Source organism: Denticeps clupeoides, chromosome 10 (genome assembly GCF_900700375.1).
Source record: "Denticeps clupeoides chromosome 10, fDenClu1.1, whole genome shotgun sequence".
Lineage (NCBI taxonomy): Eukaryota > Metazoa > Chordata > Actinopteri > Clupeiformes > Denticipitidae > Denticeps > Denticeps clupeoides.
The window spans coordinates 10,282,088-10,301,476 of NC_041716.1; the positions used below are offsets into that span (position 1 = coordinate 10,282,088).

General features: G+C 40.2%; 1 protein-coding gene across 1 annotated transcript in view; it reads left to right on the forward strand.

The window, feature by feature from the left end:
- The first annotated feature begins 8,055 nt into the window (after positions 1-8,055).
- The window catches only part of ntsr1 (neurotensin receptor 1 (high affinity)), a 28,955-nt gene continuing 17,621 nt past the window's right edge, over positions 8,056-19,389 (forward strand). Inside the window, exon 1 of the mRNA XM_028994052.1 lies at positions 8,056-8,940. Coding sequence (XP_028849885.1) covers positions 8,278-8,940 — 663 coding nt within the window. The 5' untranslated portion in view covers positions 8,056-8,277. The remainder of the gene's footprint in view (positions 8,941-19,389) is intronic.

A 19,389-nucleotide genomic window follows, 5' to 3' on the forward strand; every position in this document is an offset into this window, starting at 1 on the left:
GGTCAATCCGATAGAATTGCAGGAAACTAAAAAACATGCAGAAAGGAGTTTTTAAACAATTTGAGTGTAAATTAGTTTTAAATTATTACAGGGGCCCAGTAGGTTCAACACTAATGCAAAAGGCCGCAACACAAATGCAAAGGTGTCATGGCTGCCGCTCGTCCACCGGGGTCGCTGACCCGGAAATGTTCCTACCCAACGTCAACAACCAGCATAAAATGCCGCACGCAGTGAAGCTGGTGCAAACTCATTTGTCAATCGTGTATCTTGTTTACTGTAAACCTTTTGTCCTGGCTGAACCTGCCTCATGCCGAGTGCTTTCTTACCTGACTGCTCTCTTGGATTACATTTACATTTACAGCATTTATCAGACGCCCTTATCCAGAGCGCCTTACAATCAGTAGTTACAGGGACAGTCCCCCTGGAGCAACTCAGGGTTAAGAGTCTTGCTCAGGGACACAATGGTAGTAAGTGGGATTCGAACCCGGGTCTTCTGGTTCATAGGCGAGTGTGTTACCCACTAGGCTACTACCACCCTGGATTACTCTTGACCACCTTTCGTTTTTGGACTTCAATGTGGCTGACCGCTCGTTCCATTCCTGACCACGTCAGGGGAGGAAAATCCCATGTAATTTATGATTTATGAATGCTGTGTGCATTATCCTTACACAAACACATCACATTGAATAACATTTCTCATTATGATAGGCATTAATTAATGTTTTATAACTTCAGCACTTCCCGTACAGTGAGGCAGTGGTGGCCTAGCGGTTAAGGAAGTGGCCCTGTAATCAGAAGGTTGCCAGTTCGAATCCCGATCCGCCACTGGCAAAGCACCGTCCCCACACACTGCTCCCCGGGCGTGATGGGTTAAATGCAGAGGACACATTTCACTGTGTGCACCGTGTGCTGTGCTGCTGTGTATCACATGTGACAATCACTTCACTTTATTATTATTATTATTATTATTATTATTATTATTTATTACAATAATGAGTCGTTGTGGCTTTTGCATTTGTTTTGACCCTTCTGGGGCACCATATATTTTAATATTCGCATGAAGTTTTTGTCTCTTTCTTTATAACATTTCTCCTCCCCTGTTTCTCTCTGCAGATATTTGTTTTATACAAATTAGTATCACCCTGGTTGGAGCTTAAATGAACAGTTCTAGAGGTCTCTTTTTTCCAAAATGGGCACTGGTTCACAATAAATACAGACCCAGCCACAAACAACCACTCAGACACATTAATAGCTCATAAATGCTGATCATGATGGTTAAAATGCTGTCAGGATGACAGTCCAGCTGATGGAAACACTTGTACCAAGATCTGTGCAGAAACTGCTGGTCAGCGAGGCCTTTAATGGGTATATTTTGTCAAATGAGAATGAGCTGCCTACTTAGACATAGACCATTGGGGAATTTTTGACCACTCTACCTGAGAGAGGATGAAAACGTTGGTCACTGATGAGTGGATGCAGCACCAGTTAATTATTCATACGGGTCTTTGACAGGGAAATACCATGTGCCATTTGGAGGCAGTCAAACAAGAATAAAAGAGTCAAAGTGCAGATCTCTCCACATGGGCTGGGGGGATGGGGTACTATTCAGACCCTTGAAACACAGGTGAATAGGGATTATTTATAGCTGTTTTATTCAGCGGCATTTAAAGCTGTATGACAGTTGGCTGAAGGAAACGTCTTTTGGCAGAAGGAAACGTTTTTTGGGTGACAGCAGACTATAATTTTAATGTATTTATAGAACTAATATAGCATGACTTTCCGACCAGAAAGGAAACATTGAAACACTGAAAAAACAATCTCTGCTAAATAGTATATTAAGGCCCTCCTGCATTAATGTGCCAATTACTCTTGTTAGACACCTCTGTAGTGAAATCCATGGATTTATGGTGATGAAGATGATGATGACTATTATGATGATGGTAATCATAAGAGGATCCTGATTGTCAGTCATTATCAGCAGCAACAGCAGGAGCAGAAACATCATAATCATCATCATTGTTATTGTAAATCAAATAAAAAAATATAGCAATAAAATAAATACATACTATTATTATTATGGCGGTTGTTGATATTGTTGTTATTATATGTATTGAATACTAACTCTTTTTTTGTGGGTTTATATGTCCCTATAAGCACACTATTTTTAACCATTGTCAGACTATAACTTTTACATCCAAACCTGCCAGAGAATAATTGTTTGGTTGAGAAATCCTGTCCTTATTCGGTGAAGTAAGACTCTGTTTGGCAATATTTCAAATGTCTGTCTTGTGCGGCCCAGAGGAAAGCATTTATGTAAAGCTGAGTGTACAACACATGCAGCAACACATGCTAAAACAAAAGTTATCACTTCTAGCCATTCTAACTGTTGATTCAGATCATAAAAAACTGAATGCCATACATGGGTGTCGTAGCAAGGGGGAATGGTTACTCCCTAAAATAAACCCTGAGAAATGGGTGCTACACCCCTGATGCCATACTGCTAAATGGGATCTTCAAATTTACAAGAATAAAAAATGGTGCACTGTAAAACTAAAAGCTTTTGAAGACCCAGTTTCAACACATAGCTCCTATGGCTTCCACTGCCTCTGTGGCCAACCTACAAAACCCTGGAGATCAATGAATGTGTGAGATCTGGCCATACAGAACAATTCTCAGATGTTGCCTCCGGCGGTTCACGTCAAAGTGACCATAATATGTTCAGCTTGAAAAAAAAAAAACCTGGTAGAACACACATGAACACACAGACATAATACAAGATGAGAACATCTGTACTGCAGCCATAAGGATAACATTATATACAGTACATATGATGGCATAACAAGACAAATTGACAATATCTAAAATGTTATTGAACTGCTACTATTCAAAAGGAATACACACACACACACACACATACTGTGTGTGTGTGTGTGTGTGTGTGTGTGTGTGTGTGTGTGTGTGCGTGCGTGTGTGTGTGTGTGTGTGTGTATATATATATATATATACATATATAATTTAGTTATTTATTTGTTAAAAATAAAGATTGCTGCAGCAAACTGTGCTTAATTAACAGATAATAACTACCTGTGCGGTGAGTAAGGTGGGTCTCATTTAGAGCGTTGGGGCCAAATGTAATAATGCCAATTATTCTTCTCAGCTCTAATCCAAGCACTGATCATTGCTTTAATACTGCATGTAGTTCATAAAAAATGATGCAGCAGCGAACTGAAGACATGCGTAGTAACCATACAAAGACACACAAACTGAAAAAGCAGGATTATTGGCAATGAAATCTATTGACTAGCGTATTTCATTTTGAGACCAATTTGAAGACAGCATAGATGTAGCATCCCTGTTGGCTGGCTGCATTTCATTTTTAGCAATGGCCATTCCATTGCATTGGTAAAAAATATTTTATGTAAACTGTATCATCTCAAATTTTGCACAATGAGAACCTACAACTCTAAGTACGAACATTTTTATTCCTAATTTAAATGTTATCTATTATTGACTGTTATTCACTTTCAATACTGTTGTCAAAGACACTGCAAACAAGAATATTAACTACACTGAGGATTTTATGAATAATAACTACACTACAAGTACATGTACCACAGTTTGATAAACATTTGCAGTATTTAATTCAAACAATTTCCAGAAATAATTTAATGAAACTTCATTGTACAGTGTGTCAAGAAGATGCGGAAACCCTTGGAATGATCTCAAGGAAGCCTCTGCATCATGGGGCAGGTCCACCTATTGAATGTGACAGCAACTACTGCACAGACAATATCTAACATTTTTTGGCTTCAATTTAATAGAAGGGAAGGATGAAGAAAGATGAAGCAATGTTGTCAGCGCTTACAAATGTCAAGTATTATTTAGTGCCATTAACATACAGTCCTGAAGACCAAGTTATTAAAAACAGGCCCTTTCTTACCATCCCCATTGAAATGAAGAAAAAATAAAGTGTCTCCATTGAGGGGATCGACGTTGGAGTGGTCATGACCTGCAATTACCTTGGGCTGCAGCTGAATGAAAAACTGGTCTGATCAGCAAGAACTGTCAGTGCAGTGAGGGGCAGAACCAGCTCTATTCCCTGTGGGAACTGAGGTCCTTTTACATCCGTAGAACACACCAGTTTCATCTGTCCTTGGTTGCCAACAGTCTCTTATTCACTGTTCTTCTACAGCGTTAAAGAGAGCAGCACCTTCTCCGGGTAGAATGCTGTCTCCATCCTCCTCACAAAGGTTTTGTTTCCCAACTACCATTTTCAGGACTGCAGGAGTGAAACTAATTGCTTGGTTTGATGCTACCCAGGGCACCACATGCAGTATCACTCTGGAGCTGATGCCCCTGCATCATGAGACAGGTTATAGCTCCAAATCTGACTTGGTTTTATAGAAGGGAAGGATGAAGAAAGATGAAGCTATGTTGTCCACTTTTTTCAGTGTTTCTAAAAAAAAAAGTGGCTCGTGAGGAACAGCCACTCATGGCCAAGGATCTAGAGTATTATTACTTAGGAAGTATTATTTAGTATCATTAAAATACAGTCCTGAAGTCCAAGTTATTGTGACAAGCAGACCTTTTCTTACCATCCTCATTGAAATGATGCAAAAATAAACCGTCTCCATTGAAGGGATCGATGTTGAAGTGGTCATGACCTGCAATTACCTTGGGCTGCAGCTGAATGAAAAACTGTACTGATCTGCCAGAACAGGTTCTATTCCCCATGGAACAACAGTCTCTTAAACACTGTTCTTCCACAGCATTAAGAAGAGCGATATTATGCCACTGAAAGAGGACCCTCATCAATCTTTTGTCTGGCATGGAAAATGTCACTCACCCAGGCACCCATCTGCTTTGATCACTGTCTCAAGACAGATGGGTGTGCACATTGGGTGACTGACATCTCAGCCCTCTTCACACTGCTTTTGTTTTCCATTCAGCTTTTTCAGCAGTGAAGGAGTCACTTGCAATGAAAGGCGCCCGGTGAGCAGTGTGCAGGGACGGTACCTTGCTCAGTGGCACCTTAGTGGCAGCATGGCAGTTCGAGATTTGAGCCGGCAGTCTTCCAATTACGGGTCTGTATCCTTACCCACTAGGTCAACCACTGCCCCAACAACTGATGTATCTACTTAATTTTTTAATGAATATAAATAATGTTAATAACAATTAGTACCATAAACTGCTACTCTTTGCCATTGTTCAGTATGAGTATGGAATAATAAGGAGTCTTATTCAAATGGTTCAAGTTTATTGTCATTTACAAATAGCAGTGCAGCATTATATAGCTGTAATAAAATTCATGGCATCAGAGCTATCTCAACATTACACATACTTGGATGCTTTCCAGTCCAGTCTGAGAAATCTCTTTTCCCTGCTCGAGGTTGTGACACATGTCCTGTGTTGTAGCTGTACGATGAGAATTTTTTTTTTATTGTGCCTCGTTTAATAGAAATTTAGACATTTCAACTTGTCACCAGATTTCACTCCTGACAGCAACTACGACTTTGTTCCTTGGCACCCCTGACTCCTGCTAATTGCAGAATTAGTGGACATGTGAAATGTCCCGGCGATGGCATATGCTTGGGTTGAGGAGGTTTTTGCGGTTTGGGTTCTGCGTGTGCTGCGTACATTGTGTATTGAGGGTTGGTTGGTTCTGCTTTGTAGTCACTCTTTAAAAGACATCTTGCAGAGCTCAGAGTGTAATATTCTGCTTGTGGACAAGAGGTGGTATCTTCCTGTCGTGTTGATTGGCAACTTTTGACACTTGACTGACATTGCCTCAGGGCTGTTATTAAAGGCTACAGGTTGATTTATGCTTACTTCACATACGCCATAAAAAGTAACACTGTACATGACAAACCTTTTAATTTGTCTGCACTGACTTAAAGTAAATAATCCAGGTTTACATTACATCAATGCTAAAATATTATGTGTGACATATTCATTCAATTTGTTTAAGATTAGCCATTGTTCACTTTTTTCAGTGTATAAATATAAGGTGGTCATGATCAGTCCTTTTCACCAATTCACGACAGGCTCTTCCATATGTCATTTTCATTGACAGTTCAGAAGGAAAAGAGGGCAAACTTTGTGATGGTGGAGGTCAAACAAGGGACGGTGAAGGCACTACCTTTTTACCCTCTCACAAAGCTTCTTTCTTCCCTCAGTCTCTGAACCATTTCTCTTTTGTGACTCTTTTGAAATATTGGCAGGATGTCCGTGTATAGAATCATAGATAAATGGTGTAAATGTAATCACCAGTCTTGTCTTGTGGTGACTGTTGTGTTACAGCTGCCACATTGATATTTTACAGCCATATTCCAAAATGGATTCAATTCATTTTTTTCCTCAGAATTCTACGTACGTAACACCCCATAATGACGACATGAAAAAAGTTTACTTGAGGTTTTGTCAACTTTATTCAAAAATAAAAAAGTGTATAAACCATGTATATAAGTATTCACAGCCTTTACTCATTACTTTGTCAATGCACCTTTGGCAGCAATTACAGCCTCAAGTCTTTTGGAATATGATGCCAGAAGCTTGTAGCAGATTTTCATCTAGGATTTTTCTATACATTGCTGCAGTCATCTTTCCCTCTATCCTGACTACTCTCTCAGTTCCTACAGCTGCAAATTTTGCCTGTATTTATTCCACTATAGATGCAGGGATGCTTCTTGCACCTTGTTGCACCTTGTTTATGCTTGTCGGCCTATTTTGATTGCATTTTTCTGACACTGAGTGGCATTATGGTCCCAGGAGACATAATTTTGTATGGATTGGAAAAGAAATGTGGAAAAAAACTTACCTCACCGATTATGTTCAACTATGTTTGTCATCGTTTCCACATAGGAGATTAATCTGAGCTGTAATGTCACTCCTTTTCAGTTGAATTTGTGTGAGTTCTTTTATAAGCAGCCTCCAGTGTCACCATACCGTATTTGTAGTTATCTTTCATTGTCAAATGCTGCTCCTTGACTGCTACTCAAACAAAGCTGAGATTTACTGCCTCTGTAAAAGGCGGCAGAGCAATGAGACGGGCAATTAAATCTGACTGCTTTCGCCTCGGTGAATAAATGGGCGTTTTGTTGCAATTTCACCCTCACACACAGATTCAGGAATGGTCAAACCATCTATGGCAGTGATGGACAATTAATCTTCTTGTTCCACTTTACTTGAAATCCATATTTGGTGGATTAACAAATACATACATTCGGTTTCAGCTCAGTGGACAACATTAAGATGTTTTTTCCAAAGGGAAAGCCAGTAGCAAGCACTGTGACACAGGACCAAAAATCTTTAATTCATTGTAAAGAAATGTAAGTATAATGATATGAAGCATGCATAATACGGCACGCTCCCTGAAGTCCAACACAGAGAGAATGAGGAGGAGCTTCTTCCCGCAGGCTATCCGAGCTCTCAACAACAACAGTACATAGAACTCCAATACACTCCAGCACTTTCACTTTGACTATCACTGTGGACTCTTTGCACAAATCACTTTGCACAAAATCTTTGCGCTTTTTTTTCTCTTTGCACAATCTCTGCTCTTTTTACTTTTTTTTTCTTTATCTTATACATTGTCTTACACTCATTTGCACACCTTCACCCTACCTGTTACACATATTTTATGTAAAAGTGCAATATTTGGTTATGTTTGCAATATTTGCATATTGGTCTTCATTGTATACTTGCAACATTTGCAATACTGTGGTCTGTAGCAGTCGCAAAAAGCATTTCACTGCATTTCATATCGTGTATGACTATGTATGTGACAAATAAAATTTGAATTTGAATTTGAACAAAGAGATAAAAAAAAACGTGCCAGCAGTTAATGTGATTTTATAAGTTAATTCGAAATGTTTAATTAGTTTAAAATACCACTATTTTAGGTAAGTGTAGAGAAAGAGGGAGAGAAAATCCATTCAGAGAGGATCCATTCAGCGCGTCATCGCTCAAGGTTTCTGTATTCAGAAACGCCTCCTCGTCAGGCGGGCTATATAAGGAGCGCAACCTCGCCGCGCAGCTCTCCGCAGAGCCGGGAGCGCGGGTTCCCAAATCGCCGCTTTTACGCACGGGCGGATCTCGCCACTTTTACGCACGGGCTGATCTCTGGAGTGGGCTGATCTCGCCACTTTTGCACACGGGCTGATCTCTCAAGCAGGCGGATCTCGCCACTTTTACGCACGGGCGGATCACACGGAAATGCGCGTGGACGGGCGACGCTTTTCTTAACGTGAGCGCTCGTGGTGCTTTTTTATTCGCAGCATGGAGGAGAACAGCACTCGGGACTTTTTGGACTTACGCGCCCTGGCGCAGAAAGTTCTTCTGTCGGCGAATCGCTCGTTGTCTCTGCACGGCAACGGAACAGACTCTCGCGTGCAGGAGGACAGCTTGGACGTGAACACGGACATCTACTCCAAGGTGCTGGTCACCGTGATATACGTGGCGCTCTTCTTCGTGGGCTGCTTGGGCAACTCGATCACCCTGTACACTTTGCTGACCAAGAAATCGCTCCAGAACCTGCAGAGCACGGTCCACTACCACTTGGCGAGCCTCGCGGTCTCCGACCTGCTCATCCTCATCCTCAGCATGCCCATCGAGCTTTACAACTTCATATGGGTGCACCACCCTTGGGCGTTCGGCGAGGCCGTCTGCAAAGGCTACTACTTCCTCCGGGACGGCTGCTCGTACGCCACGGCGTTCAACATCGCCAGCCTGAGCGTGGAGCGCTACATGGCCATCTGTCACCCGTTCAAGGCGAAGAGCATCATGTCGCGCAGCCGCACCAAGAAGCTGATCAGCGGCATGTGGGTGGCCTCGTTCCTCCTGGCCACGCCGATGCTGTTCACCATGGGGCAGCACACGGTGGACTCCGAGAACATATGCACGACCACCGTGTCGCCCCTCACCACCAAGACCGTCATGCAGGTGAGTGCAGGGGACTGAGGAAGTTGGAGCTCGGTCACTTGTTGCCTTGCCCACGAACGGAATGACACGGAAAGAAGATCGGAACATGTCATATTATTATCTTACATTATAAAATCAATCCCATTGCACGCCAGGGAAGATCGTGGGACAGATGCTTGAGCAAAGCATTTTACAGAACTGGTCCATTATGATGTCATTTGAGCAGCCTGCAGGTTGTCAAGGTAATAAAATGCCTGGATGTATGAAAAGACATCGTTTATTATCATCAATAGCCCCTCTCAAGGTGAAAATGTAGCAAATATCTCATCCACGGACACAGAAAGTTCAGAAATACAATGTTTAAACAGCAGCAAAAATGGAGCAAATGCTTTGCACTATTGTTATTATTATTAATGATATCATTATTGATTTATCACCACACAGAGCCTCTTATACATCACACACGTGTGTTTGTGCCGTTAAATTCAAAGGTCATTTCATTACTGATTACTGTTAGCCCAGCGGCTGAAGGATCCACTTCTGTTCCGTCAGAGCCTTGCAGACAGACAAAAAGAAAAACAAACTAACAAAAGAAGGAAACGCTCGAGTTCTAATGAGAGGAGCCAGAGGGGCTCCTGTCTTTGTTAATGGTACTGACTGATGAGCTAAACCCCACGAATGCAAATGAACTACATTCACTTGGTTCCACTACTCTTTCTGGTTCTGTGACTCATGAAAGCATGCACGAGAGACGGAAAGGGAGCAAGAGATTGGAGGCAGAAGAGAAGGGAGAGACGCACGATAGAGCTCGGGACATATACAGACAGGAGAGAAGCCATTACGAGAGAGAAACTAAGAAATAGAAGAGAATTAGAAAAAGATAGATTGAAATAGAGCAATTAAAGAGCTTTCTGCCAGCCTTGTGAGAAGTGTGTGCGTGTGTGTGTGTGTGTGTGTGTGTGAGAGAGAGAGAGTGCAACACTACGATCAGTGAAGGAATCATTGCAGATTTTGAAGAGACTGCATATCTGACCCTCATGTTCATTAGCCAGTATTCAGACATTGTAGCATCAAGCACAAATGCACCACAGATGATCTATTCCACAGATCATTTGTTCCATGGAAGACCTCAAAATATCAGAAGAGGCATGAGACAACATAGAATAATTCTATTTGGTACATTTTGCATTTCAGCATGATATAGAATGAGCCTGCACATTTAGCCTCAGTTTGTATTAGCTGTGAACCATACTTCTTTTACCTTATTTTCCCTTCATATCCCCTGGATTCTCTTGATGAGGGACATGTCCTGCAGTTCATAATGTTTACATGTGTCATTGGCACAAAGGCTGACTAATTATTTGGCAAAAGAAGGGTTCACAGTGTCATTATGTCTGATCCAAGGGGAATGGTGTGTAATGGAGGGGGGTGGACCAGTGGAGTGGAGAAAGCAGGAGGAATTCCAGTGTCTGAGAACAGCCCGCTGTTCATTTGTCTCTTTTCAATACCAATGCCAACACGGGGAGGAGAACCGATTACAGAGCATTCAGGAGAGATTTCTATGGATGTCACCCATCTGTAGCACAATCGGGTTGACTGTATGCAGCACACACAAGGTAGCTGGTTCTGGTAGTTCATCTGTCCCAAACAACAAAATGCAACAGAGAATGTAAAAAGTCTACAATTTACTACAGTCTCCTCCAATAGGAACAGCAAGGCCAGTTAATTAGTTCTTTCTGCACATTAAAGACGTTTTTGAATGAAATTACACATATTATTCCCTGGCATATATAGCTGGATATGTTAAAACACCATACAAAATATTAAATGTATTATCAAGTGAGCAAAAGTACACGGGTGTGTCATGTAAGACTGATCAATCGTTAAATAGCGCTTGATATCCATGAAGACTGCATTTGTGATGTGTATATTATTATTAATATTAGTCATTTATCGTTTTGTTTTTTGCAATGTTGATGCAATATATCCATTGAAGAACATCCTGTCCAAAAGATGAAGATGTTAAATATATTTTTACGTTTTACTACCTGCATTTTGTCTTATTTGCGATTCTTCAATTAGTTTGTCATTTTAGAAATGGCAAGAACATTTTTTACTAATTTTTTCAAGCACAAGCTTTTTGACCTCTAACATTATTTTGCTGAAGGTATTGGTAGACTTTGTGCCAAATTATTTCAGAAGAAAGAGAATCAAATCAAATTACATCCTTATGTCCCTTGTACCGCTCGCCGCTGCCCCTCAAACAAGCATGGAGACAAATACGCCCCAGTGGACAAACACTCAGACTACAGCTGGGTGCATCAGCGAGAGGCAGGTCTGGGGTCAGCCAGTGGCAACGTTTCTGAGCATGGGCTTTGGGGGGGGGGAGGCATTTTGACTCTGGCAGGTGTCCATTATTCCACCACTCTGCCTAATTGCTTTTTGACCTCTGGAGGAATCCACTTAGTGTCATTAGGCTGTATATTACATTTTCATTTTTCTCCCTGGTCTGACTCAAAGATAAAAAAAAGATAATAAAAAAAATGATCATAAGGATAAAAAAAAAAATCATGTACTGTATTAGCAACTTTGCAATGAACTATTATAATCAATTCAGCGTTTGCCATTTAAAGAGGATTACATTGCCATAAACTTTCTTAATTTGAATATTAAAATCATTTATACATCACATTCCTGGCACTTTGCGTGAGTCTTGAACATTTTTGTACATTTGCTATTCATTAATTCCACATCATCTTTATCATGAAGAATCAGGCTTTACATGCATTACACTGCACATTGTCAAAGCAAAATGATTCATATCCAAAATATTATGCAATTTTGACATTCATGCTTCTATATGGTGATATAAAAATTATAAAATAAAAAGGAAAAGTAAATGTAAGTATTTTTGCTATTTATCAAAGACTTCTGATCTCCACCAAAGTGTATTTATCTAACTCACTAATTGGAGAGGTTTTACATCCTCTCTCTGCTGGTTACGTTTTAATATATGCATTTAAAAAGATACTGGAAACAGCTGTAAAAAAAGATTTTTTCCAACATGTGGGGGAAAGGTTTGAAGTTTAAAGGCTTAAAAGGAAAAATAAGTTGACAAAGCAAATCTATTTTGACTTCTCGCCTTGAAAGGATAGCAGATCATTAAAAAAACCTTCCAGATCAGCCTCATGATGTGGAACATAATGTGTCAAATTGACAATAATGGTACATTTTCTAGACTAATGGTGTAAATAGTTTTCTAAATAAAAAAAAGTAATTTGACTGAAAATGTCACAAAAAAAATCCTACAGAAGCTGCTGTATGTCAGCGAAAAGTTATATTTTTGAACCATAGTTTAGATGATTTGTGAAAAATCCCCTCTTGACTTATAATTGGTTTTCTTAAATATGCAGTCAAAGATGTTTCATGCTATTAATGAGGCCTCAGGGACAGTGAGTTCAGCATATGGAGATGTCTGAAGAAGGGGTGAAAGTGCTACACTCTGTGCCCTCATTAAGTGTATAAAAAGAGAACAATAGCTCAGTAGGGAAATGCACTGAGAATTAAGACTATTAACAGTACGTTGTGCACAAGGGTGGAAATCTGGCAGTGAGGGGTTGGGAATAAAGCATTTTGAACAACACATTTACTTCCTGTAAATGCACTACAATGCTTGTCCTGTCCTTAATTTTATATATAACTATATATAATTTTTTATATATAATATAAATGAGATATGCAGGCATTAGTGCCTTCGAATATTGCATGTGCAGAATGTACATGAAATGGTCCAAGTTTTGCAATTGCAAGCCTTTGCCATAACCAAACTAATTCTTCAAGCTAAAGTTAGACTGCTGGTTGTACCACGAAAGTACCACGAACACAGTCATTCAGACTGTGTCAGTCTGAATGACTGAATGAAAAGCAAAGTGCTACAGACCCTCATTTTCTCTACTTCCCTAATTCAGTGAGATAAATTGGCTTTAGCATTTCCTGCTAGCTCTTTGAACCTTGGGTGGAATGGGGTCAGTGAAACAGGCCTGCAAATGTTCATTGGCCATTCTGGAATGGTATTTGGCTTTGATTGTGTTAACTGTTGGGATTTCAGATGAAGGTGTGTCATGCACAGTCTGCACCCAGCTCATTCCATGCTACATTTGCTTGTGGCGATATTAACCCATTTGTTTCTTCTTTATGAAGATATTTATTCCAGAAAAGGGATTCTGAATCAAAAGGAGGCTGACATGTCAAAACAACTAGATTTTGTAAGAATTAAAGATGAGAGTCAACAGTTCTCTATGACCCTGAATTTTTAAAAATGTAATTAATGATCTTGCAGATGTTTAAACTCCCCTGGAAATACTGGAAAGGTCCAAAATCACACTCAGCCCTGAAAGATTAAGTCGAGGTCATTGAAGTGTGATGACGTGCCATCCAGGATGGCAATAATATTTCCTGTCATCGTCTCATTGCTCAAAAGCAGGCTAGCAAGCATTGCCTTTACTCAGCTGCAGTGCAACTGTAGGTTATTTGAATAGGCATGAACTTGCATCAGAAATTCTCAAAGGAATCAATGTTCCTGAGATGAATTCTCTTAGAAAGTTTCATCATCGTATCTTGCATCTGCATAGTTGTATGAAATAACAGTGACATGATAATAAGTTGTCCTCTCACATTCAAGTCACTGCTCCTTTTTCATTTCTTTCTTTTCCATCTGAAAGTGTTTCAGGTACATTCCAGTGCACTCCTCTAAAGGGCTTCTTGTGTTGTCCTAAAATCCTTTGTATTCTTAGCAAACTTGAGTAAGTTTCTGTGAAAAGTCTGTTTAGCACAGTATTCATCGCAGAATACTGGGCTGCCAATTTTTGTAATTTTAACAAACACGATCTAGCTGATTATGTCCAGGATCTGGCCTGGTCTGGTTTTCAGTGTTCACTACAGAACTGTTAATGTGATGGTAATCACATAATAGGCATAGGTAGAAGGTGATGGGCCAGAAGTTACACCTCTGCTTTTATCAGATTTCCTTATCCAGAGCGACTTACAATCAGTAGTTACAGGGACAGTCCCCCTGGATCCACAATGGTAGTAAGTGGGATTTGAACCTGGGTCTTCTGATTCATAGGCGAGTGTGTTACCCACTAGGCGACTACTACCACTACTACTACCACTGCCACCAGGCTACTACCACCCTATATCGAGGCTGATCTCAGTCTCGATACATGAGTTGCTTCAGTGTATCCACAAGATCCTTAATTTACCAACCTACTGAGATGGAAGATGTCATCTTGTGTGGGGCAAGTCTTCCTGCTGTGCTGCACAAGCAAGTTCTGACTAGTCAGGAGATTGCATATACGTTTTTGAAAGATTGCATTTATGAATGACATTTTAAGCTGAATGGGACTTAAACCTGACATGTTGGTCTCATAGATACAATCTATCATTTGTTAATGCATGCTAAAGAAAGAAATAATGAGTACACAGCACCTCTACCAATAATGGATGTCAATTTGCAGAATGTCCCTTTCCTAACGTCAACAATAATGAAGTGCCTGCACTGGTAAACTCAATATGTTGTATTAATGCAGACAGACAGGAGATGATTCACAGGCCTCAACAAAACTAAACCGAGGCAAATTCTGCATTATGTTCCCAGTGTCAGTGGAGCCTGATATCATTCTGTTGAATCATTCTTTAATGTATAGCTAATACACAGTAATGAGTAAAAGCAGTTTTAGAATACAAATTGACGAGAGGAGCACAAGTGTGTGTAAAAAAATAGTCTTCAGTGGGTTTGCTGGCCTCTGTTTATTCATTTCCAGCACGTTTCCAGTAATTAGATGCCTGCTGCAATAAAAACCTAAAGGCAACTGCACTCCTGATCCAATACATAAAAAAAGGCTCAGTTGAATTGGCACACTTGGGCATTTTAGCAGCCACCATCGGGCATCTCTGTGGGCACACTCAAAGCCGGAGCATTTGGCAGTCAGTTGAGTATGCACACCCTCCCTGTGGTTCAAATGTTTAAAGAAATAAAATGTTTCTTCTCTTCTGCCCTTTTCTTCACCTTCCAAGCCTTGCAAATTCCTAGCCAACAGGCAAGACTCATCCAAGCAATGTCCAGAGTGGCAGAGTGTAAAACACCATTGTAAAAACCTGAACTCAGTCAACCATCACCGACCCAAAAATTTGATTAATAATTTATACAATTAAATATAATTAAACTACCTAACCCCTCCATTTTCTCACTTTTACTCTCCTCGTGTACTCGTGTCACCAATGGGTGAGCTCTGTTTTGAGAGTAAAAAGTGAACCCAATGCTAGAAGCTATACATTTTTATGATGCTCAGAGAACATCCCAATGGGTGAAAAGCCATACCATCATGATATGGACACCTTTGTCTGTTTGGTGACATTATTATTACTTTTTCCAGTGGATGATCTTGACGATCTGGGGAAGCACTGGGCAGAAAATGCAGAACAGATGAAAGTGATCTCTTGTAACCATGGTGACCCATCTCTCTCTGATTAGGGTGATCAGTAAGACTAATGGTGCTTTTTAAAAGAATCACAAGAAAACAATGCCAGAATTATTCATTTTTACCTGGAATACTTTCCCTCTAAAATCGATGTGATGACTAAATGGAAAAAGTGTCGCTGCACTTCTTTCAAAGTATGTTTTTTTATTATTTGCTATTTCTGTAAGGCTATCATTAGACACACACGCTGGCCTAGCATATATGAAAGAACATAATATTCTGAACATTCTGAAGGTTACAGTCTGTGTCAGCCACTCACCCATCCAGCAGAAATGACTGAGATACGCGATCATGTACTCAAGTTAGTGGGATTTTCATGCTGATATGTGTGTGTCGGACTGGTCAATGCGTATCCTGCAGCCCATGAAGCTACAAAGATGGACATTACAAAGTAACCACCAACTACATGTATACATATAGAGTTTACCTATAGGGTAGTGGTCTCTGAAACTCTTTGTTAAATGGTAAATTGTGTCATTATTTTAGATATGAACATGAAGTAATTGTTCTGTAATCACTGACAGTATTAAAAATGAGTAGAACTCAATTTTGCAACTTATAAGCGAGTGGAACAGTTGAACAGTAGCAATTTTCAGCATGGATTACAGATTTGATGTGATTACAGATTTTTTATTTGCAGAAGCATTTGTGTATAGATGCAGAAAGTATGCAATGCCGAACTATAGCATAGTGCAGGGCAATATGTTGCCAACTCAAGTCTCAAGTCTTTAGTCCCAAGTCCAAGTCAAGTCTTAAGTCTCAAATGACCGAAATGAAAGTTCTGCAGATAATAATGCCTCGGTGTGTGTTTTAGATTAAAAGCATGGACTGTACTAGATCATCTATTATTATACACAGTATCAAAATTGATCACAACGTGCACTTCAGAGGCCTATGACCATGTAAATTAAATTAACTTGCTTAAATGATAAAGCAAATAAAATTGTCGTTTATACATTTATTACATGTTAGAAAAAAGTTGAGTTGGCATTATTTCTCCTGACCCCATACTCTCTGCAAGTTGCCATTTGCTTGTTAGCTGCCTGTGTGAAGGCTTTATAACCAAATGCGACAGGTGAACTTGCCATTACTGTTGATTTAAACTCTGCGGCTGCACGCAGGCATGATGTGCGTAGTATTAGGGAAGGAAAACCCGTCTGCCTGCGGTTTTCTCATAACGCTCGGCAACAGGTTGGAAAAAACTGAAAGACTATGAAATAACACACATGAGGCTATCTAATAAACAAACCAAAAATTCTTATCATTCTCTCATGTTAATGAGCATCTCATGAAGCGGCTTTTGATGTTGACAATAGTGAACTAAGCAGTCATGAAGGTAAAAAGTAGCCACCACACTTTTGATTGGCAGTGTATGTGAGACACACATAACAATGTTAGATATACAATGACTGTGTTCATAGTTAGAACATTTCTGGGATGCCCACAGACAGACAGACAGACAGATTTCTTGTTACTGAGGAGGACAGTAGCTTTGTCTCGCAGCCTGGCCTTGAGAGAGAGAGGGCTGCACACATGTATCTTTTCAATCATCACAGCCCTGACGTAAGTGATTTATTTTTGCTCTGCGGAAGAATGAAAACACATTGACCCATACATCCTCTGACCATCCCAGCAATGGGTGCCTTAGCAGTAAAAGTAAACATATAAAAGTGTTTTGGAAAGGCATGGTCTTTGCAGAACATTAAAATAGAACATTAAATCTTGAATTAAAAGAACCAGTTCAGAGTTCACAAGTAAAGCATGATTAAAAGTTTCTTTTATCGGCACATTGAAAAAAATGGCAGTGGCCAAAATTCACCCAAAGCTCATTAGTCTCTGACTTTGCCATAATAGCACTCGCCAGGGCAGCATCATTACAGACTTTTCCTCAAAGTGGCTATCCAGTCAGTCCGCATGTTTGTTCAAACTTGTATTTAACCTTTTTTTTCTTCAGTCACGATGTATAAATTGACTTCCCAAATCAAACTAACATCTTATATGTAAAGCGGAACTCAAGGACACAAAACCTATTTTATCATCTCAATTTCAAGAGTACAGATGTGTAAAATAATCTTTATGCCTAAAGAAACCAAAGCTGTTGTCCTTCCACCCGTCTGAGCTCCAGAACTTTCCCTCAGGCTTGTATGCTGTATGCTGCTTTCATATCTGCCCATGAGAATGCATAGATTTTTTTGTTCTGTAAATACATAAAAGGATGTGTTTCCTTTTTTACTAAAAGATGCATAGGTGCCTAATACTAAAATATAGAGATAAATATATGACCGAGCCTGTCAATGAAATGCCATCTTTCAGTGGGAGGAGCGTATGGGTTGCGGGGTTAAGCATAAACATGACATACCGAATACACTGACTACATTTAAATTCAAAGCGCCCACCCCCCTGTTATACCTAATTTGCATGTATCTCTAACCTCTCAGCTGTTTGGGCCCAGCGCTGACTCACTCACTCACTCACTTTCCATAAATGCTCAGGGTCGTGGCTGCTGGAACCCAGATTCCAAGTTCCAAGCCAGGATTTGAAGTCACGTATCGTCACGTAGTCGTTGCGCCACCCCGTGGCCCTGTGACTTGCACAACAGGCAAAATACAGAAACTACTAGTAACGATGATTGGAAATAAAAAATACATTAATAAAAGGGCATAACTAATCATGGTTGGCCCTATTTTTTTTTTCCACAAAGAACAAAATGTAATACTGTTTAGTGACCATATGCAATCTACCCCAACACACACACTTCACAAATGCAGATTAGGCAGAGACCCTAAATTGACCTTGGTGTGAGGGTTAGGTCACTTTGTGATAAATTGCCATTCCAGGACACTAGTTCCAATGTAAGATCTGTGCATTATTATATCAGTCGGACAAGGCTGACTCTGAGATGACAGATGACATCATGACAGCATATTTTTGTCGAGTAGGTCCTGTAACGACTCGTATGCCCATTCAGGCATGCAGCTGATACTGTCGAGCAGGACAGCACTTCATCTCAAAGACCTGGAAGCTGCAGTATAGATCACAACCCTTCACTCTGAGTCCGGCTTGACCCTCTGATTTAGAGTGCAGGTGAGGTCTTTGTTCTCCGTTTCATCCTTTTAGATCTCAGAAGCACTCTCCCACTCTCCTCTCATCTTGCACTGTGTAGACAGTCCTGCTGCTCTGAGACACAGTCATCTTTTCTCTTTGATGCAATCTGTTTTGCCCCTTTTGTTTTAGAACAACTATTAAGCTTGATTCAGAAGAGTAGTGTGCACGTCCAGGTAGATGCTTATTTAGTGGGAGGACAAAAAAAACCTTTGGACAGATCAGATGACAATCACATGCCAATGGACAGATCATATGACAATATTGGAAAATGGAAAATATGATATTTCATATGCATGTCCCAAATACAATTTTATGCTCATGTCAGATGGTATTTAGGAGTTTAGCAAAACTGCTATTTTTTCATATGCTGATCACATGGTATTCATGTTACCAATCAAAATAATGATTGCTAACCTGGATGCTGTAGTTAAAGCAAATCTTCTGAACATGGCCATGAGTCTCAGAATGAATTATCACAAGAGGCAGGGACTTTTTGTTAGGTGATGGGCTGTGCGCATTGTTTTCCTTCACCTATCAACCAAGCCTGTAACTATAAAGTAATCCTTAATACTGTCCACAAGACAAGGCTCAGTAATCCACAATGATGAAAGAAAGGGTAATCCACAAATCGAGAGTCAAGAGCAGCCCAAAGTCCAAACCGGGTAATCCCCACAGGAGACAATCAGAAACTTAATTACCATGAGAGATGTGAATGAGGCAGTGGGGAACAATGGATCTTAGCTTGCAAACTCAGCATTACATTAAAACTCCTTCATAAGTGACCTGGGTCTATTTGACAGTAATGTCTGGTTTACAATCGTTTGAA